The 20,714-nt window shown below is 45.2% G+C and overlaps 1 protein-coding gene across 1 annotated transcript in view; it reads right to left on the minus strand.

The window, feature by feature from the left end:
* POLR3A (RNA polymerase III subunit A) overlaps window positions 1–18,842 on the minus strand; it is a 58,948-nt gene extending 40,106 nt beyond the window's left edge. Inside the window, exons 1-9 of the mRNA XM_030797605.1 lie at window positions 18,672–18,842; window positions 15,095–15,230; window positions 14,622–14,759; window positions 13,994–14,165; window positions 13,572–13,726; window positions 4,133–4,372; window positions 3,848–4,010; window positions 3,534–3,670; window positions 1,139–1,242 (exon numbers count right to left, since the gene is read on the minus strand). Of these exons, the coding sequence (XP_030653465.1) occupies window positions 1,139–1,242; window positions 3,534–3,670; window positions 3,848–4,010; window positions 4,133–4,372; window positions 13,572–13,726; window positions 13,994–14,165; window positions 14,622–14,759; window positions 15,095–15,230; window positions 18,672–18,715 (1,289 nt within the window). The 5' untranslated portion in view covers window positions 18,716–18,842. The remainder of the gene's footprint in view (window positions 1–1,138; window positions 1,243–3,533; window positions 3,671–3,847; window positions 4,011–4,132; window positions 4,373–13,571; window positions 13,727–13,993; window positions 14,166–14,621; window positions 14,760–15,094; window positions 15,231–18,671) is intronic.
* Between the last annotated feature and the right edge of the window lie 1,872 nt (window positions 18,843–20,714).

The raw sequence follows: 20,714 nt of genomic DNA on the forward strand, positions 1-20,714 counted from the left end.
AAAATACAAAAATTAGCCAAACGTGGTGGGGTATGTGCCTTTAATCCCATCTACTTTGGAGGCTAAGGTGGGAGGATCACCTGAGCACAAGAGGTGGAGACTGCAGTGAGCCATGATTGTGCCATTGCACTACAGCCTGAGTGACAGAGACATCAAAAAAAAAAAAACTATGATAAATTGATCTTAAGATATGTCTGGTCGGATGTGGTGGCTCACACCTGTAATCCTAGGACTTTGGGAGGCTGAGGCAGGTGGATCACCAGGTCAGGAGTTTGAGACCAGCCTGGTCAACATGGTGAAAACCCATCGCTACTAAAAATACAAACATTAGCCAGGTGTGGTGGAGGGTGCCTGTAATCCCAGCTACTCGGGTGACTGAGGCAGGAGACTTGCTTGAACCTGGGAGGCGGAGGTTGCAGTGAGTCAAGATCGTGCCACTGCTCTCCAGCCTGGGTAACAGAGCAAGACTCTGTCTTGAAAAAACAAAAAAAGATATATCCTAATTTTAGAAATGCTAAAAGCCCTGAGAGCCCAGGTGACACAGGCAATGATCCACGTTATATATTTATTGTATTTCTGAGACAGAGTCTTGCTCTGTCGCCCAGGCTGGAGTGCAGTGGTGTGATCTCAGCTCACTGCAACCTCTGCCTCCTGGGTTCAAGTGATTCTTGTGTCTCAGCCTTCTGAGTAGCTGGGACTACATACGTGCGCTACCATGCCTGGCTAATTTTTGTATTTTTAGTAGAAAAGGGGTTTCTGTGTCATGTTGGCCAGGCTGGTCTTGAACTCCTGGCCTCAAGTGATATGCCTACCTTGGCCTCACAAAGTGCTGGGATTACAGGTGTGAGCCATCAAGCCCAGCAATAATGATCCTCTTTAGACTTTAGTATCCATGGTATTTTGTCCTCCTGGATCCAATAACATTACAAGCCTGAGAACAAAGGAGCACTTCATGTATATTCAATGACTGAACAGAGCAAATGACATACCTTGGCTCGCAGAAATTTAAACAGATATTTTCCGCATGCCAAAATGTCACGCAAACTGTATTCTGGATTGCATTCTGTGGCTGAGTATGACCACAGTGAGCTTTGCCATGAGAAAGCAGTTAAATCCAACTAGATTGGGAAAAGATTACCTTTTCATCTGTGTATGTCTCTGCTGAATGAAGTTTGCTCCTGGGTGAACCTCAGGGCCATTTTGAACCAGTTTCCTCAAGAAATTGATGTTTGCTTTGTTTACCTGCGGTACAACAAAACCACAATAAGTTACTCCCAGGTATCTAGAAGCTAACAAATGATACTGAAATGCATCTTCATCTTTACTTTCCTTGTACAGATTCTAGGAGAAAGAGAGGCATCCTGGGCAGCCTGCTGCCTATGGTCTTGAGTGTAATGTGAACAACAGACTGGCAAACAAGCGTCCAGCTTCCAGTGTGAACTCAGCTGTTTGCTCACTGAGTGACATGGCCAATTCCTTTCCTGGTGCTTGGTTTCCTCACTGGTAAAACGGGTAGGCTAGACTGATCTATAGGGACCTTCTGTGATCCTAGAAACAGGTGGCAACTTGATCTGCAATAACTTACCGGGGGCTTGTAAGGTTTAAAAGTTGTGACACCAGCACCACAAGCCCTGGTCTGCATTGAATGTGTTCTGGAACCTCTTAAACAATTGTCTTGTGGAACACCATTTTGGAGAAATAAACTCTTGGATCATTAGTAACTCAGCTGAGGACACACAACACAAGCTAACCAGGAACATCTATGATCTGGGCTAACTGTGAGTCTCACAGGTGAAGCTAATCAATATTCTCGTTAGCAGGCCCTGCAGTTATCTAGACCTCAATTTAAAAAAAAAAAAAAAAAAAAAAGTATGGGCTGGGCTTGGTGGCTCACGCCTGTAATCCCAGCACTTTGGGAGGCCAAGGCGGGTGGATCACTTGAGGTCAGGAATTCGAGACCAGCCTGGCCAATGTGGTGAAACCCTGTTCCTACTAAGAATATAAAAATTAGCTGGGCGTGGTGGCGGGTGCCTGTAATCCTAGCTACTCAGGAGGCTGAGGCAGGAGAATCACTTGAACCCGGGAGGTGGAGGTTGCAGTGAGCCGAGATTGTGCCACTGCACTCCAGCCTGGGCAATAGAGTGAGACTCAGTCTCAAAAAAAAAGTACTAGCTGGGCACAGGGCCCTGTAATCTCAGTGACTTTCAGTGACTTGGGAGGCTAAGGTGGGATGATCACTTGAGGCCGGGAGTTCAAGACCAGCCTGGGCAACATACTGAGAATCCCATCTCTAAAAAATTTTTTAAAAAAATTAGTTAGGCATAGTGGTGTGCACCTGTAGTCCTAGCTACTCAGGAGGATGAGGCATAAGAATGGCTTGAGCCCAGGAGTTTGAGGTTACAGTGAGCCATGAGCATACCACTGCACTTCGGCCTGGGTGACAGAGCGAGAGTCTGTCTCTTAAAAAAAAAAAAAAAAAAGCCAGGCCAGATGCAGTGGCTCACGCCTGTAATCCCAGCACTTTGGGAGGCTGAGGTGGGCGGATCACGCGGTCAGGAGATCGAGATGATCCTGGCCAACATGGTGAAACTCTGTCTCTACTAAAAACACAAAAAATTAGCTGGGCGTGGTGGCAGGCGCCTGTAGTCCCAGCTACTTGGGAGGCTGAGGCAGGAGAATGGCATGAACCTGGGAGGTGGAGCTTGCAGTGAGTAGAGATCCTGCCACTGCACTCCAGCCTGGGCAACAGAGACTCCATCTCAAAAACAAACACAAAAAATAAAATAAAAGGCTTTCTGGGTATGTAGCAATAGCCTTAAGATGTTCAAATGCTTTGACTCAGTGACTGTAAAGTTTTAAAAATAAAAAATCTATCCCAAGAAAATTAACTACAGATGTTTACCATTTAGTTAGTTTAAAATATGAGGTATGAACCAACACAGAAAAGTGTCTACTTTTTTTTTTTTTTTTTTTTTTTACGATGCTCTCGCTCTCACCCAGGCTAGAGTGCATTGGTGTGATCTTGGCTCACAACCTCCACCTCTCATGCTCAAGCAATCCTTCCACCTCAGTCTCCCCAGTAGCTGGGACCACAGGCGCCTGCCACCACTCCTGGCTAATTTTTTGTATTTTTGGTAGAGACAAGGTTTTCACTGTGTTGCCCAGGTTGGTCTTGAACTCCTGGGCTCGGATGATCCATCTGCCTTGGCCTCCCTAAGTGTTGGGATTACAGGTGTTAGCCACCATGCTCCGTCAAGATGTTATTAATTCGAAAAAAAAGTTGCAAAAAAGTATAGCATATACATGAGTATATACACATGAAGCTAGAAACAACTGTGGCTGCAGATGGTTTACAGAATATATACCACCATATATGTATAAAACAAACTGGGAAGACATATACACTCATATAAACCAAACTGTGGGTTGAGTGGGTTACTGGGGACTTTCTACTGCCTGTTGTTTGCAATACCAAAATATAACATAAAAGACTGAATTTAAAACAAGAATTGAGCAGCTGAGTGGTCACTTACCTTCTCAGGAAAAGTTAGAATTTTGGCCACATGAACTGGCACAGCTACCTCATCAATCCGGAGGTTGGGGTCAGGCGAGATGACTGTTCTGCCAGAAAAATCCACTCTCTTTCCTGAGAGATTTCCTCTAAATCGACCTAAATAGCCAAAAACATGTCATAGGTCCCCATGGCATACCATATGCTGATGGGAACAATAAGAACAGAGAGATTGAGGAAAGCCTATGACCTCCAATCAGAGAAGCTGGACAGACACTCCACAAAAAGGAACCAAAGAGAGTGGGCTGGCTTCTGCACATCTTGTGGGAAACCTACCCTGTTTTCCCTTTAGGCGTTGGACGAAGCCTCTGGTCCACTTCTTGGGTGCCATGTTGAGGGGAATGCCCGAGAGCTCACTGTTAATGTAGAGGGCACACTGCAGCTGCAGGAAATCCCAGTCCTCCATGATCATCTGGGTCTTGGCTCCTGAGATCCGATGCTAAAACCAGCACAGCCCGAACAGAAACAAACCTGGTCAGTTTGATTTTTCTCACATTTTCTTGACCAGAAGTTTTTGGATAGATATACTACAAAACTTACAAGCAAATGGGAGGCACTGACCTTTTTAATAACATCGTTTAGGAAAATGATTTCTGTCAGTTTCATTGTCAGATCATCTTCATTGGTGCCAGACTTCAAATCACTCACAACGGAGGGTCTGATACACAAAGGAGGCACCAAAAGTCGTGTGAGAATCAAATCAGATGGCTTTCCGGCTTCTGGGTTCATCAGAAGTAGAGGAACATCTTCAGCTGGGATTCGTTTAAATAAATTCAGAACTACTAAGGGATTCAAGTTTTCCTACGGAAAGGAAGAAAGGCAGAAATGGAGATACTATGTTAGTTTTCCATAGCTTGGGCAAGGTTTTCCTTCACCATGTTTTCTAACCTATCTGTCACGAAGGATAAGTGACAACAGAGATTTCTATGGATGACACGCTATGCTGCAAGAGCCTTAAAAATGTGTATGTCCAAGATGGCCAAATAGGAACAGCTCCGGTCTACAGCTTCCAGCGTGAGCAACACAGAAGACGGGTGATTTCTGCATTTCCATCTGAGGTACCGGGTTCATCTCACTGGGGAGTGCCAGATAGTGGGTGCAGGACAGTGGGTGCAGCGCACCGTGCGCGAGCCGAAGCAGGGCGAGGCATTGCCTCACTCGGGACGCGCAAGGGGTCAGGGAGTTCCCTTTCCTAGTCAAAGAAAGGGGTGACAGACGGCACCTGGAAAATCGGGTCACTCCCACCCGAATACTGCGCTTTTCCGACGGGCTTAAAAAACGGCATACCAGGAGATTATATCCCGCATCTGGCTCAGAGGGTTCTACGCCCACAGAGTCTCACTGATTGCTAGCACAGCAGTCTGAGATTAATCTGCAAGGCGGCAGCGAGGCTGGAGGAGGGGCGCCCGCCATTGCCCAGGCTTGATTAGGTAAACAAAGCAGCCAGGAAGCTAGAACTGGGTGGAGCCCACCACAGCTCAAGAAGGCCTGCCTGCCTCTGTAGGCTCCACATCTGGGGGCAGGGCACAGACAAACAAAAAGACAGCAGTAATCTCTGCAGACTTAAGTGTCCCTGTCTGACAGCTTTGAAGAGAGTAGTGGTTCTCCCAGCATACAGCTGGAGATCTGAGAACAGGCGGACTGCCTCCTCAAGTGGGTCCCTGACCACCGAGCAGCCTAACTGGGAGGCACACCCCAGTAGGGGCAGACTGACACCTCACACGGCCGGGTACTCCTCTGAGACAAAACTTCCAGAGGAACGATCAGGCAGCAGCATTCGTGGTTCATGAAAATCCGCTGTTCTGCAGCCACCGCTGCTGACACCCAGCCAAACAGGGTCTGGAGTGGACCTCTAGCAAACTCCAACAGACCTGCAGCTGAGGGTCCTGTCTGTTAGAAGGAAAACTAACAAACAGAAAGGACATCCACACCAAAAACCCATCTGTATATCACCATCATCAAAGACCAAAAGTAGATAAAACCACAAAGATGGGGAAAAAACAGAGCAGAAAAACTGGAAACTCTAAAAAGCAGAGCACCTCTCCTCCTCCAAAGGAACACAGTTCCTCACCAGCAACGGAACAAAGCTGGATGGAGAATGACTTTGACGAGTTGAGAGAAGGCTTCAGACGATCAAACTACTCCGAATTACAGGAGGAAATTCAAGCCAAAGGCAAAGAAGTTAAAAACTTTGAAAAAGAATTAGACGAATGTATAACTAGAATAACCAATACAGAGAAGTGCTTAAAGGAGCTGATGGAGCTGAAAGCCAAGGCTCGAGAACTACGTGAAGAATGCAGAAGCCTTAGGAGCCGATGTGATCAACTGGAAGAAAGGGTATCAGCGATGGAAGATGAAATGAATGAAATGAAACGAGAAGGGAAGTCTAGAGAAAAAAAGAATAAAAAGAAACGAACAAAGCCTCCAAGAAATATGGGACTATGTGAAAAGACCAAATCTACGTCTGATTGGTGTACCTGAAAGTGACGGGGAGAATGGAACCAAGTTGGAAAACACTCTGCAGGATATTATCCAGAAGAACTTTCCCAATCCAGCAAGGCAGGCCAACATTCAGATTCAGGAAATACAGAGAACGCCACAAAGATACTCCTTGAGAAGAGCAACTCCAAGACACATAATTGTCAGATTCACCAAAGTTGAAATGAAGGAAAAAATGTTAAGAGCAGCCAGAGAGAAAGGTCAGGTTACCCACAAAGGGAAACCCATCAGAATAACAGTGGATCTCTCGGCAGAAACTCTACAAGCCGGAAGAGAGTAGGGGCCAATATTCAACATTCTTAAAGAAAAGAATTTTCAACCCAGAATTTCATATCCAGCCAAACTAAGCTTCATAAGTGAAGGAGAAATAAAATACTTTACAGACAAGCAAATGCTGAGAGATTTTGTCACCACCAGGCCTGCCCTAAAAGAGCTCCTGAAGGAAGCACTAAACATGGAAAGGAACAACCGGTACCAGCCACTGCAAAATCATGCCAAATTGTAAAGACCATCAAGGCTAGGAAGAAACTGCATCAACTAATGAGCAAAATAACCAGCTAACATCATAATGACAGGATCAAATTCACACATAACAATATTAACTTTAAATGTAAATGGACTAAATGCTCCAATTAAATGACACAGACTGGCAAATTGGATAAAGAGTCAAGACCCATCAGTGTGCTGTATTCAGGAAACCCATCTCACATGCAGAGACACACATAGACTCCAAATAAAAGGATGGAGGAAGATCTACCAAGCAAATGGAAAACAAAAAAAGGCAGGGGTTGGCCGGGCATGGTGGCTCATGCTTGTAATCCCAGCACTTTGGGAGGCCGAGGCGGGCGGATCACGAAGTCAGGAGATCGAGACCACGGTGAAACCCTGTCTCTACTAAAAATACAAAAAATTAGCCGGGCGTGGTGGCGGGCGCCTGTAGTCCCAGCTACTTGGAGAGGCTGAGGCAGGAGAATGGCATGAACCTGGGAGGCAGAGCTTGCAGTGAGCCAAGATTGCGCCACTGCACTCCAGCCTGGGCGACAGAGCAAGACTCTGTCTCAAAAAAAAAAAAAAAAAAAAAAAAAGGCAGGGGTTGCAATCCTAGTCTCTGATAAAACACACTTTAAACCAACAAAGATCAAAAGAGACAAAGAAGGCCATTACATAATGGTAAAGGGATCAATTCAACAAGAAGAGCTAACTATCCTAAATATATATGCACCCAATACAGGAGCACCCAGATTCATAAAGCAAGTCCTGAGTGACCTACAAAGAGACTTAGACTCCCACACAATAATAATGGGAGACTTTAACACCCCACTGTCAACATTAGACAGATCAACGAGACAGAAAGTTAACAAGGATATCCAGGAATTGAACTCAGCTCTGCACCAAGCAGACCTAATAGACATCTACAGAACTCTCCACCCCAAATCAACAGAATATACATTTTTTTCAGCACCACACCACACCTATTCCAAAATTGACCACATAGTTGGAACTAAAGCTCTCCTCAGCAAATGTAAAAGAACAGAAATTATAACAAACTGTCTCTCAGACCACAGTGCAATCAAACTAGAACTCAGGATTAAGAAACTCACTCAAAACCGCTCAACTACATGGAAACTGAACAACCTGCTCCTGAATGACTATTGGGTACATAAGGAAATGAAGGCAGAAATAAAGATGTTCTTTGAAACCAATGAGAACAAAGACACAACATACCAGAATCTCTGGGACACATTCAAAGCAGTGTGTAGAGGGAAATTTATAGCACTAAATGCCCACAAGAGAAAGCAGGAAAGATCCAAAATCGACACCCTAACATCACAATTAAAAGAACTAGAAAAGCAAGAGCAAACACATTCAAAAGCTAGCAGAAGGCAAGAAATAACTAAAATCAGAGCAGAACTGAAGGAAATAGAGACACAAAAAACCCTTCAAAAAATTAATGCATCCAGGAGCTGGTTTTTTGAAAAGATCAACAAAATTGATAGACAGCTAGCAAGACTAATAAAGAAGAAAAGAGAGAAGAATCAAATAGACACAATAAAAAATGATAAAGGGGATATCACCACCAATCCCACAGAAATACAAACTATCATCAGAGAATACTACAAACACCTCTATGCAAATATACTAGAAAATCTAGAAGAAATGGATAAATTCCTCGACACATACACCCTCCCAAGACTAAACCAGGAAGAAGTTGAATCCCTGAATAGACCAATAATAGGCTCTGAAATTGTGGCAATAATCAATAGCTTACCAACCATAAGGAGTCCAGGACCAGATGGATTCACAGCTGAATTCTACCAGAGGTACAAGGAGGAACTGGTACCGTTCCTTCTGAAACTATTCCAATCAATAGAAAAAGAGGGAATCTTCCCTAACTCATTTTATGAGGCCAGCATCATCCTGATACCAAAGCCAGGCAGAGACACAACCAAAAAAGAGAATTTTAGACCAATATCCTTGATGAATATTGATGCAAAAATTCTCAATAAAATACTGGCAAACCGAATCCAGCAGCACATCAAAAAGCTTATCCACCATGATCAAGTGGGCTTCATCCCTGGGATGCAGGGCTGGTTCAACATACACAAATCGATAAATGTAATCCAGTATATAAACAGAACCAAAGACAAAAACCACATGATTATCTCAATAGATACAGAAAACGCCTTTGACAAAATTCAACAACCCTTCATGCTAAAAACTCTCAATAAATTAGGTATTGATGGGATGTATCTCAAAATAATAAGAGCTATCTATGACATACCCACAGCCAATATCATACTGAATGGGCAAAAACTGGAAGCATTCCCTTTGAAAACTGGCACAAGACAGGGATGCCCTCTCTCACCACTCCTATTCAACATAGTGCTGGAAGTTCTGGCCAGGGCAATCAGGCAGGAGAGGGAAATAAAGGGTATTCAATTAGGAAAAGAGGAAGTCAAATTGTCCCTGTTTGCAGATGACATGATTGTGTATCTAGAAAACCCCATTGTCTCAGCCCAAAATCTCCTTAAGCTGATAAGCAACTTCAGCAAAATCTCAGGATACAAAATCAACGTACAAAAATCACAAGCATTCTTATACACCAATAACAGACAAACAGAGAGCCAAATTATAAGTGAACTCCCATTCACAACTGCTTCAAAAAGAATAAAATACCTAGGAATCCAACTTACAAGGGATGTGAAGGACCTCTTCAAGGAGAACTACAAACCACTGCTCAATGAAATAAAAGAGGATACAAACAAATGGAAGAACATTCCAGCTCACGGGTTGGAAGAATCAATATTGTGAAAATGGCCATACTGCCCAAGGTAATTTATAGATTCAATGCCAACCCCATCAAGCTACCAATGACTTTCTTCACAGAATGGGAAAAAACTACTTTAAAGTTCATATGGAACCAAAAAAGAGCCTGCATCGCCAAGTCAATCCTAAGCCAAAAGAACAAAGCTGGAGACATCAAGCTACCTGACTTCAAACTATACTACAAGGCTACAGTAACCAAAACAGCATGGTACTGGTACCAAAACAGAGATATAGATCAATGGAACAGAACAGAGCCCTCAGAAATAACACCACATATCTACAACTATCTGATCTTTGACAAACCTGACAAAAACAAGCAATGGGGAAAGGATTCCCTATTTAATAAATGGTGCTGGGAAAACTGGTTAGCCGTATGTAGAAAGCGAAAACTGGATCCCTTCCTTACACCTTATACAAAAATTAATTCAAGATGGATTAAAGACTTACATGTTAGACCTAAAATCATAAAAACCCTAGAAGAAAACCTAGGCATTACCATTCAGGACATAGGCATGGGCAAGGACTTCATGTCTAAAACACCAAAAGCAATGGCAACAAAAGCCAAAATTGACAAATGGGATCTAATTAAACAAAAGAGCTTCTGCACAGCAAAAGAAACTACCATCAGAGTGAACAGGCAACCTACAAAATGGGAGAAAATTTTTGCAACCTACTCATCTGACAAAGGGCTAATATCCAGAATCTACAATGAACTCGAACAAATTTACAAGAAAAAAACAAACAACCCCATCAAAAAGTGGGCGAAGGACATGAACAGACACTTCTCAAAAGAAGACATGTATGCAGCCAAAAAACACATGCAAGAATGCTCATCATCACTGGCCATCAGAGAAATGCAAATCAAAACCACAATGAGACACCATCTCACACCAGTTAGAATGGCCATCATTAAAAAGTCAGGAAACAACAGGTGCTGGAGAGGATGTGGAGAAATAGGAACACTTTTACACTGTTGGTGGGACTGTAAACTAGTTCAACCATTGTGGAAGTCAGTGTGGCGATTCCTCAGGGATCAGAACTAGAAATACCATTTGACCCAGCCATCCCATTACTGGGTATATACCCAAAGGACTATAAATCATGCTGCTATAAAGACACATGCACACGTGTTTATTGCGGCACTATTCACAATAGCAAAGAGTTGGAACCAACCCAAATGTCCAACAATGATAGACTGGATTAAGAAAATGTGGCACATATATACCATGGAATACTATGCAGCCATAAAAAATGATGAGTTCATGTCCTTTGTAGGGACATGGATGAAACTGGAAATCATCATTCTCAGTTAACTATCACAAGGACAAAAAAACAAACACACATGGACACAGGAAGGGGAACATCACACACCGGGGCCAGTTGTGGGGTATGGGGAGTGGGGAGGGATAGCATTAGGAGATACACCTAATGCTAAATGATGAGTTAATGGGTGCAGCACACCAACATGGCACATGGATACATATGTAACAAACCTGCACATTGTGCGCATGTACCCTAAAACTTAAAGTACAATAAAAAAAAAATGTGTATGTCTTTTATTCCAATTGTTCAAGCCAAAAATTCCACTTCTGGTAATTATTCCAAGGGGTGTAACTTCAGAAATGAACACAAAGATTTAGCTACAAGAATGTTCACAAAAGCTGTTTTTTGTTGTTGTTCTTATTTTTTATCCATGTGACAGAACAGGAAGGTAATAAAAGCTGTTCTTAATAGTGAAAAGTTGGAAATAGCCTGACAGTTTATTGGCTAAATAAAATCATGGTATATCCCTATGTGGAAAAGCAGCAAGCCATTGGGGGAAAAAAAAAGATACTAGACAAACACAGCAATTGACATAAAAAATGTCCATAAAATATTGGTAGCTGGAGGCTGGGCGTAGTGGCTCATGCCTGTAATCCCAGCACTTTGGAAGGCCGAGGCAGGTGGATTACCTGAGGTCAGGAGCTCGAGACCAGCCTGACAAACATGGTGAAACCTCGTCTCTACTAAAAATACAACAATTAGCTGGGCATGGTGGCACACGCCTGTAATCCCAGATACTTGGGAGGCTGAGGCAGAAGAATCACTTCAACCTGGGAGGCGGACGTTGCCGTGAGCCGGTATCACGCCATTGCACTCCAGCCTAAGCAGTAAGAGTGAAATTCCATCTAAAACAAAAAAAAAACTGTTACTGGCTGGGCGTGGTGGCTCATGTCTATAATCCCAGCACTTAGGCAGGCCGAGGTGGGTGGGTCACCTGAGGTCAGGAGTTTGAGACCAGCCTGGCCAACATAGTAAAACCCTGTCTCTACAAAAATACAAAAATTAGCCAGGCATGGTGGCGGGTGCCTGTAGTCCCAGCAACTCGGGAGGCTGAGGCAAGAGAATCGCTTGAACCTGGGAGGCGGAGGTTGCAGTGAGCCTAGATCGTGCAACTGCACTCCAGCCTGGGTGACAGAGCAACTCTGTCTGTAAAAAAAAAAAGTGGGCCGGGCGCGGTGGCTCAAGCTTGTAATCCCAGCACTTTGGGAGGCCGAGGCGGGCGGATCACAAGGTCAGAAGATCGAGACCATCCTGGCTAACACGGTGAAACCCCGTCTCTACTAAAAATACAAAAAAAAAAAAAAATTAGCCGGGCGTGGTGGCGGACGCCTGTAGTCCCAGCTACTCGGGAGGCTGAGGCAGGGGAATGGCGTGAACCCGGGAGGCGGAGCTTGCAGTGAGCCGAGATTGCGCCACTGCACTCCAGCCTGGGGGACAGAGCAAGACTCAGTCTCAAAAAAAAAAAAAAAAAAAAAAGTGTTCCTGTTAAAAAAGAACTAAGGTAAGCCAGGGTGCAGTGGCTGACACCTGTAATCCCAGTACTTTGGAGGCTGACGCAGGAGGGTTGCTTGAACCCAGGAGTTCAAAGCCTGGGCAACATAGCAAGACCTTGTCTCTATAACAAATTAAAAAATTAGCTGGGCATGGTGGTGTGTGCCTGTAGTCCCAGCTACTTGGGAGGCTGACGTGTGAGGATCACTTGAGCCTGGGAGGTGGGGGCTGCAATGAGCCTTGATCACACCACTGCATTCCAGCCTGGGAGACAGAGCGAGACCCTGCCTCAAAAATTAAAATAAATAAATAAACAAATATATAAAATAATAAAAAAAAAAAAGAACTGAGGTAAAAACACAAACAAGGGGCCAGGAATGGTGACATACGCCTGTAATCCTAGCACTTTGGAAGGCTGAGGTGAGTGGATCTCTTGGGCTCAGGAGTTTGAGACCAGACTGGGCAACATATCAATTAAAAACATCTCAATTAAAAACAAAAGCGGCCGGGCGCGGTGGCTCAAGCCTGTAATCCTAGCACTTTGGGAGGCTGAGGTGGGCGGATCACGAGGTCAGGAGTTCGAGACCATCCTGGCCAACATAGTGAAACCCTGTCTCTACTAAAAATACAAAAAAATTAGCAGGATGTGGTGGCAGGCGCCTGTAGTCCCAGCTATTCGGGAGGCTGAGGCAGGAGAATGGTGTGAACCCAGGAGGCGGAGCTTGCAGTGAGCCGAGATGGTGCCACTGCACTCCAGCCTGGGGGACAGAGCCAGACTCTGACTCAAAAAACAAACAAACAAACAAAAAACAAAAGCAAAAACAAAAAAAATTAGTGTTACAAGGCCAGTCCACATTAGCCTTAGTGCCAGATAAACACTGTTATGGTCAAATAAGAATTACTGGAGAGCTGGCTGGGCGCGGTGGCTCACGCCTGTAATCTTAGCACTTTGGGAGGCTGAGGCAACTGGATCACCTGTGGTCAGGAGTTCAAGACCAGCCTGGCCAATATGGCGAAATGCTGTCTCTACTAAAAATATAAAAATTAGGTGGGCATGGTGGCACATGCCTGTAATCCCAGCTACTTGGGAGGCTGAAGCAGAAGAATTGTTTGAACCTGAGGTGCACAGGCTGCAGTGAACCAAGATTTGCACCACTCACTCCAGCCTGGGCGAAAGAGTGAGACTCCGTCTTCCGTCTCAAAAAAAAAAAAAGGAATTATCAGAGAGCTGTCGAACTAACTGGACCTCTCATTTTGGAAGAAAGTGGGTGTCTAGGGGTGGGGCGAAGGTGGGGGAGGGAGTGTGCGTGTGACATGCGGAAGAGGCAGGCGGAAGGCGGGTGTGCATTCTCAGGCTCACCTGTGCCCTTCCCAGCAGAGGCTCCACTTCTTTATTATGTTCAATAGCTGTTTCAAAAGACTGAAGGAAATTTGATACAATGGGATCCACCACTTTTTTGTTGGTCTTGTATTTCTCATGAATTATCTTCAGCAGTCCACACTTCTTTACAGTACCTATAAGGGTTAGTTTATTTACCAAGAAATAAAAAATTAGGTTCTCAGATTGGCCAGAGGTTGTAGTTTGGTTAATGAAATTACTGAAACTACTATAGCAATGAAAGATGAGAGGTCCATTTCCCAAAAGGACATCAGTTGTTGGGCTCTTAAGCCTAATTTATAAGGAGAAAAGCTGACTCCCAAACATTATGTAAACCTAATAAACTAAACAGAAGACAGTGAGTGAAAAGGGCTATTGCTTAGACTTCTGTGCATTCCACTCACCATTAAAAGCACCACAGTGATGGCAGATGTTTTTCTTTCGGCACTTGTCAGAGATTTTCTTCTTCAGTCCTCGCTTCTGAAGGTAGGTCAGGCCGGGCCTCTTTAGATAGTCCAGAAACTGCTTCTTCTCCTCTTGGGACAGCATGATATGGCAGCAGGTTTTGCAGATCATCTTTTCCAAATTAAGCAAGACAGATAAAAGCATAAGGGAGAATGAAAAATTATTTTCTTTTAAAAATGCCATCGCCCTGTCTTGTACCCTTAACCAAGTGACCATATATACAGATCTGAAAATGGCTCTATACTAAGGATATGCAGAGAGGAAGCCTGTGTTCACTAGATTAGCAGTACTCACGGCCAGTAGCCAGACTTTGTTAACTTTTTTCTTTGTGCTATTCTGTATTGTTTGAATTACTATTGTTATTTTTTTTAACAACAAGTATGTACCGTCTTCTCAAGGTAAATAAACAAAATAAATAATTCTTGAGTGATTTAATGTAGTGTGAGATGAAAATATTATGTATTTAGTATAAAAGAGTCCCACCGCTCACAGTCTTAAGTTCATTCCAGTGTCCCTGACCAATCACTCCAGAATTTATGTCTTGGAAATCAGCACCTGTGTGCTTACCTGTAAGATGCCTATGACTGCTCTGAAGTACCCTACATGAAAACACGGCAATTCCAGGTCGATATACCCATAGTGGCCTAGACAGTCAGCCAAGTTTTTCCCACAGGTTTCACATGGACGATCCTTCTCACTCGTACCCTTTGAAAAAAAGCACACCCAATGATCAACACAGACTGCTGGACGGGAAAGAGTGCCCAGCCATCATGCCCGGCCAGGTGACACAGAATCATTTCTTTTGCTTTTTAAATTTCCTTTCTGAGATCATTTCCCACTGTTTTTCTTTCTTTTCTAATTTTCATGACTCAGAATCAGAATCAGGTTGCTGACTAAAGGCCGGAGTTCTTGACCTAGTCTGGTATGTGCAGGGGGAGTTGAGGAGATGGAAGGAAGCCCCTGCTCCTTTCAATCTGGTAAGTCACCAGTTTTATCAGCAGGGCAAGACACAGGTACCGGGAGGGGTCAGGGGGCCTTACCATCCTATGGTCGAGCACCCCATATAGCAAGGGGGCATGTTGGTTGTCCTGGCTGTACAGGTTCTTACTCACAACTTGGATGTGCGCCTGCTGGCGCATCTCCTCGGGTGACTTCATTCCAAAACAGATGTGGCTTCTGGAACGGGAAGAAAAAGGTGAAAATTACAGCAAAATCTGTGACCAAAAATGTCTATTACATACATAGCCCACCATAACCAACCTATCCTTCCAACTATCTCCACTGGCTTTTCCTACCAGTATTAAATATATTTAACCCTCTCTCATTTTTCCTTCACAAACATCCCTTCATCTTACTGGAACCCAGTTTCTACTCTCACCATCAAAGGAACAATGCTCACCAAGGCCACCTAGACAACCTGCCTGCTGCTGAATCCAATAAGAACTTCCTCATTTTACCTCTGCAGCACTGGCAGCACCCTGCCCAATCTTGAAGTGCTTTTCTCTTGGCTTTGTGACACCATACACTCTGAGTTTTCTTCTTCCCTTCTCTGGCTGCTCCATGTACAGTCTCTTTTGAGGTCTTTTCTTCTACTGCTATCCCTTAAATATTGGTGTACTGTACCACCTAGCATTACAACCTTCACCCTCTTATCATCCTACGCATTCTCCTGAGTGATCATGCCACTCACATACATATTGATGTCTATCAAATCTATCTCTATAGGCCAGCTACTGCTACCCAACTGCACGTCTGCATAGACACCTCCTCCTGGACAGTTCCACCTAGATATCTCATAGGCACTTCAAACCCCACACATTGAAAACAGACCCCAATACTTTTTCTCCCATGTCTGTCCCTTCATTCATTTTTCCAACAAATTGGCTATTTCCTATGTGCCAGGCACCATCCTACAGGCTGAGGATACAGATTAGCTAAGACAGACAAGGTCTTTCCCAACACAGAGCTCACAGGTCAGGGTGGGAAAGACAGACCACAAACAAACAAATATACAAATGCGAACAGATGCAGAAGTGATGTAAGCAGCAGAGTCTGAGGAATTACTTTATGTTGCATGGTCAGAAAGCCTCTCTGTAAAAGTGACAATCAGAAGGCAGAGCATCTGAAGTAGAGAGAATGACTAGGGCCAGGGTCCTGGGACTGGCACAAGCTTGTCATTTTCAAGGAACCAAATGAAATCTGTATATACTGGAGCATAGAAAGCTAATGGTACAAGATGAGGTCAGTGAAGCATGCAGGAGCTAAAGCACGAGGGCTTGAGAACTTTGGTAGGGAATTTATTTAAATAACGTAAATGTGGCCGGGTGTGGTGGCTCATGCCTGTAATCCCAGCACTTTGGAAGGCTGAGGTGGGTGGATCATGAGGTCAGGAGATTGACACCATCCTGGCTAACATGGTGAAACCCCGTCTCTACTAAAAATACAAAAAATTTGCTGGGCGTGATGGCACACACAATGGAAAGCTGCTAGAGGAATTTTTTTTTTTCTTCCTGAGACAGAGTCTTGCTCTGTCGCCCAGGCTGGAGTGCAGTGGTGCGATCTCAGCTCACTGCAACCTCTGCCTGACGGGTTCAAGTGATTCTCCTGCCTCAGCTTCCCAAGTAGCTGGGGTTACAGCCATGTGCCACTTCACCTAGCTAATTTTTGTATTTTTAGTAGAGATGAAGTTTTACCATATTGGCCAGTCTGGTCTTGAACTTCTGACCTCATGAACTGCCTGCCATGGCCTCCCAAAGTGCTGGGATTACAGACGTGAGCCACCACTCCTGGCCTCTGCTAGAGGATTTTAATTGACAATACCCCTAATCTGCACTTTGACATAAGCACTTGATCTGTTTTGTGAGAATGTATTTTATCTGACTGGGTGCAGGTGTACAGGTGGGTGTGAAGGGCCAGTGACGATGTGGAGCTACCATATGGGAGGATGCTGCATTCACCTATGTAAGACACCTGTTCTAGTGAATGGCAACCATCCACACAGCTGCCCAAGCAAGGCATTCTGTATATCCGTCTCAAGGTCTCTCGACCTCTGATTCCTTCCACCATGAATCAAGAGATTTTCCAGAAGGAGAACTCTTTTTTTTTTTTTTTTTTTTCTGAGGCAGAGTCTCACTCTGTCGCCCAGGCTGGAGTGCAGTGGCGCCATCTCGGCTCACTGCAAGCTCCGTCTCCCGGGTTCAGGCCATTCTCCTGCCTCAGCCTCCCGAGTAGCTGGGACTACAGGCGCCTGCCACCACGCCCGGCTAATTTTTTGTATTTCTAGTACAGACGGGGTTTCACCGTGTTAGCCAGGATGGTCTCGATCTTCTGACCTCGTGATCCGCCCGCCTCGGCCTCCCAAAGTGCTGGGATTACGGGCGTGAGCCACCATGCCCGGCAAAGGAGAACTCTTATCAAGATACTCTCCTGTTGAAAATCCTTCAAAGGTTCCTCACTGCCTGCAAGATGACTTCTTAACACAGCTGCAAGCCTTCTGCTTCCTTCTCATCACCTGTGCTCCCTCCCTCCGGTCTGCTCCTTGAAGAAAACAGTTTGGTCTGCTTTCTTTTTCCTGGACCCATTATGTGCTCTCAAAACCCCCTGGACCTACCCTTGTCATTGCACTTGTCGTACCCAGTGTTGACTTATGTACCTTCTCCAACTAGATTAGGCAGCAAAAGTTTTATTCAGACCGTATCTTTAACGTCCAACACTGGGAATAACGCGCAGTATCCTCCTCAGTGTCTGCTGTAAGAATGATGAACTCACTTTTTTTTTTTTTGAGACATTGTCTCACTCTGTCACTCAGGCTGGAGTGCAGGAGGTTGCCCACTGCAACCTCTGCCTCCCAGGCTCAAGTGATTTTCCGGCCTCAGCCTCCCGAGTAGCTGGGACCACAAGGGCGCGCCACCACGCCGGCTAATTTTTGTATTTTTGATAGAGACGGGGTTTCGCCACGTTGCCCAGGCTAGTCTCAAACTCCTGAGCACAGGAGATTCACCCGCTTCGGCCTCCCAAAGTGCTGGGATTACAGGAGTAAGCCACGGCGCCCGGCTGGATTCATTCTTACTGAGAACTCTAAGAAGGAGCCACCGCCTAATAACGTATTTCTGAAGGCAAAAGCCCGGAATATAGTAGCTTTGTTTCTGACACTGCCATCCGTCGGCCTGTGGTACAGCTTTCTAGTGGGCAACCCCATCCTTTTATTAAGCAACTACTGCCTCCGTTTCAGACGCTCTGCGGCTGACAGAATTAGAGACAGTCCCCGCCCCAGATTGCTCCCCTCGCTGCAGCAGGGAGTAGTTCGCTGAAGAACAGGGATCATCGTGCGACTTCAGGAGAACGCGAGCTTTGGCCCAGGGTGCACAAATCATTAAGGCTCAGGCCACTCCGACTTCTCCGCCCAAGTCCAGGGACCTCTCGAGGTGCTGAAATCCCCTCAGCCTGGCCAATGCTCTTTGACCAACGCTGGTACTTCTGGGCGCTGGTCACACCTATGGACTACTGGCCCTCCCCTTCCCATTGCACCCCATCTCCGACCCTCCAAGACCCGGGACCGCTAACCTCGGACCCCTTGCCCTATTTCTCAGCCCTTTGGCCACTCTTTCTCCGTCTTACATTTTCTTGGCCACATCCGTCTCCCGGAACTGCTCCTTCACCATGATGACCGCTGCCAGGACGCCTCCTTGGCACTCGGGAGGCCAGATTAGAGAAACGATGCCCCCGGCACCTCCTGGGGCTGCTTCTGGACTCGCCGCTAACACATCTGCGGCATCTTCTCGGCCACCGTAGAGTGTCTCACGTGTCCGCTTCCTCTTCCGCTACTCGCCCGCGCGTCTGTCTGTCAAGAGAGACTTCCGGCACGCCGTTTTTTTTTTTTTTTTTTTTTTTTTTTTTTTGCCCTTTCCCCGCACCGTCACCTGGTGGCGCTTCCTGGAAGCCGCACCGAGGCCTGGGCTGTATTTTAAAAATCCCATTTCTGGTCAATTTCTCCAGGTAATCAGACACCTGCAGAGAAATTGCAAATAACCCTTTGCCTCAAGACTTTTAGACAAGCAGAGGGCCAAAACTTGCATAAAATGGAAAATCATCATCATTAACATCAGTACCATCTAAATTAAGAGCTTCTAATTGTTTTAAGGGAAGGTGGAAGCTAAAATGAACCGGCCCATCCAACAGAGGGCACTATCTGTGGAGGACCAACAAAGGAAAACAGAGCGGAAAATATGGGCGCACATGTGCCTCCAGTTCATGAAGTTATTTGGAGGGAGGGGGGAAGAATTAAACTTATATTCTTGATTACAAAAACAGTTAAAAATCTGTTAGAGTGAAAACAGCCATGGTGATCTACAGAAGAAAAGGGAGAATGGAAAGTAAAGATCATTCATGTCTTGAAATAAGTTGTCTACAGTCTGTGACAACTTGTGGGAGGAGATCCTAGTGTGATATATTAGTGCATGAGCCTAGCAAGGAACTCACATCACCGCAGGGCTCAGCGCTATAGAATCTAGAACTAGGCCGGGCGCGGTGGCTCACACCTGTAATCCCAGCACTTTGGGAGGCCGAGGAGGGTGGATCACGAGGTCAGGAGATCGAGACCATCCTGACTAACACAGTGAAACCCATCTCTACTAAAAATACAGAAAAATTAGCCGGGCGTGATGGCGGACGCCTGTAGTCCCAGCTACTCGGGAGGCTGAGGCAGGAGAATGGCGTGAACCCGGGAGGCGGACCTTGCAGTGAGCCCAGATTGCGCCACTGCACTCCAGCCTGGGTGACAGAGGGAGACTCCGTCTCAATAAATAAATAAATAAATAAATAAAAAGAACCTAGAACTAAGTCCTCATTATTTGTGAGAAACTCAAAACAGAAGTTAACAAAAGTGTTTAACAACTTTCAATTTTTAAGAAGGGACGCTATCTCATTTTCAGACGCCATGGATCCTCACTAGCAAAACACAATGTCACAATGTCTCACTAGCAAAAAACAAGGCATATCGGGTTTTCCTAACTCATTTCGGTACTCCATCACTTAATCATGGAATAATGTTGAATATATATATATATATATATATTTTTTTTTTTTTTTTTTTTTTTTTTGAGATGGAGTCTTGCTCTGTCGCCTAGACTGGACTGCAGCGGCGAAATCTCGGCTAACTGCAACCTCTGCCTCCCGGGTTCAAGCGATTCTCCAGGCTCAGCCTACCGAGTACCTGGGACTACAAGCGCCCGCCACCATGCCCAGCTAATTTTTGTATTTTTAGTAGAGACGGGGTTTTACTATGTTGGCCAGGCTGGTCTCGAATCCCTGACCTCGTGATCCGCCTGCCTCAGTCTCCCAAAGTGCTAGGATTCCAGGTGTGAACCACCACACCCGGCTCTAATGTTGACAATATTATACCAACAAGGTTTGGATCATGTGTGACTTATCTAGAGGTTAAAAGCAAAAGTTATGAAATCACAGTGCCATCATGGGAGTCTAGCTTTCACCATTTAAAGTTGTGTAGGCGGCCAGGCGTGGTGGCTCACGCCTGTAATCCTAGCACTTTGGGAGGCCGAGGTGGGTGGATCACCTGAGGTCAGGAGTTCGAGACCAGCCTGGTCAACATGGTGAAACCGAATCTCTACTAAAAATACAAAAATTAGCTGCGTGTGGTGGTTT

Source organism: Nomascus leucogenys, chromosome 18 (genome assembly GCF_006542625.1).
Source record: "Nomascus leucogenys isolate Asia chromosome 18, Asia_NLE_v1, whole genome shotgun sequence".
Classification (NCBI taxonomy): domain Eukaryota; kingdom Metazoa; phylum Chordata; class Mammalia; order Primates; family Hylobatidae; genus Nomascus; species Nomascus leucogenys.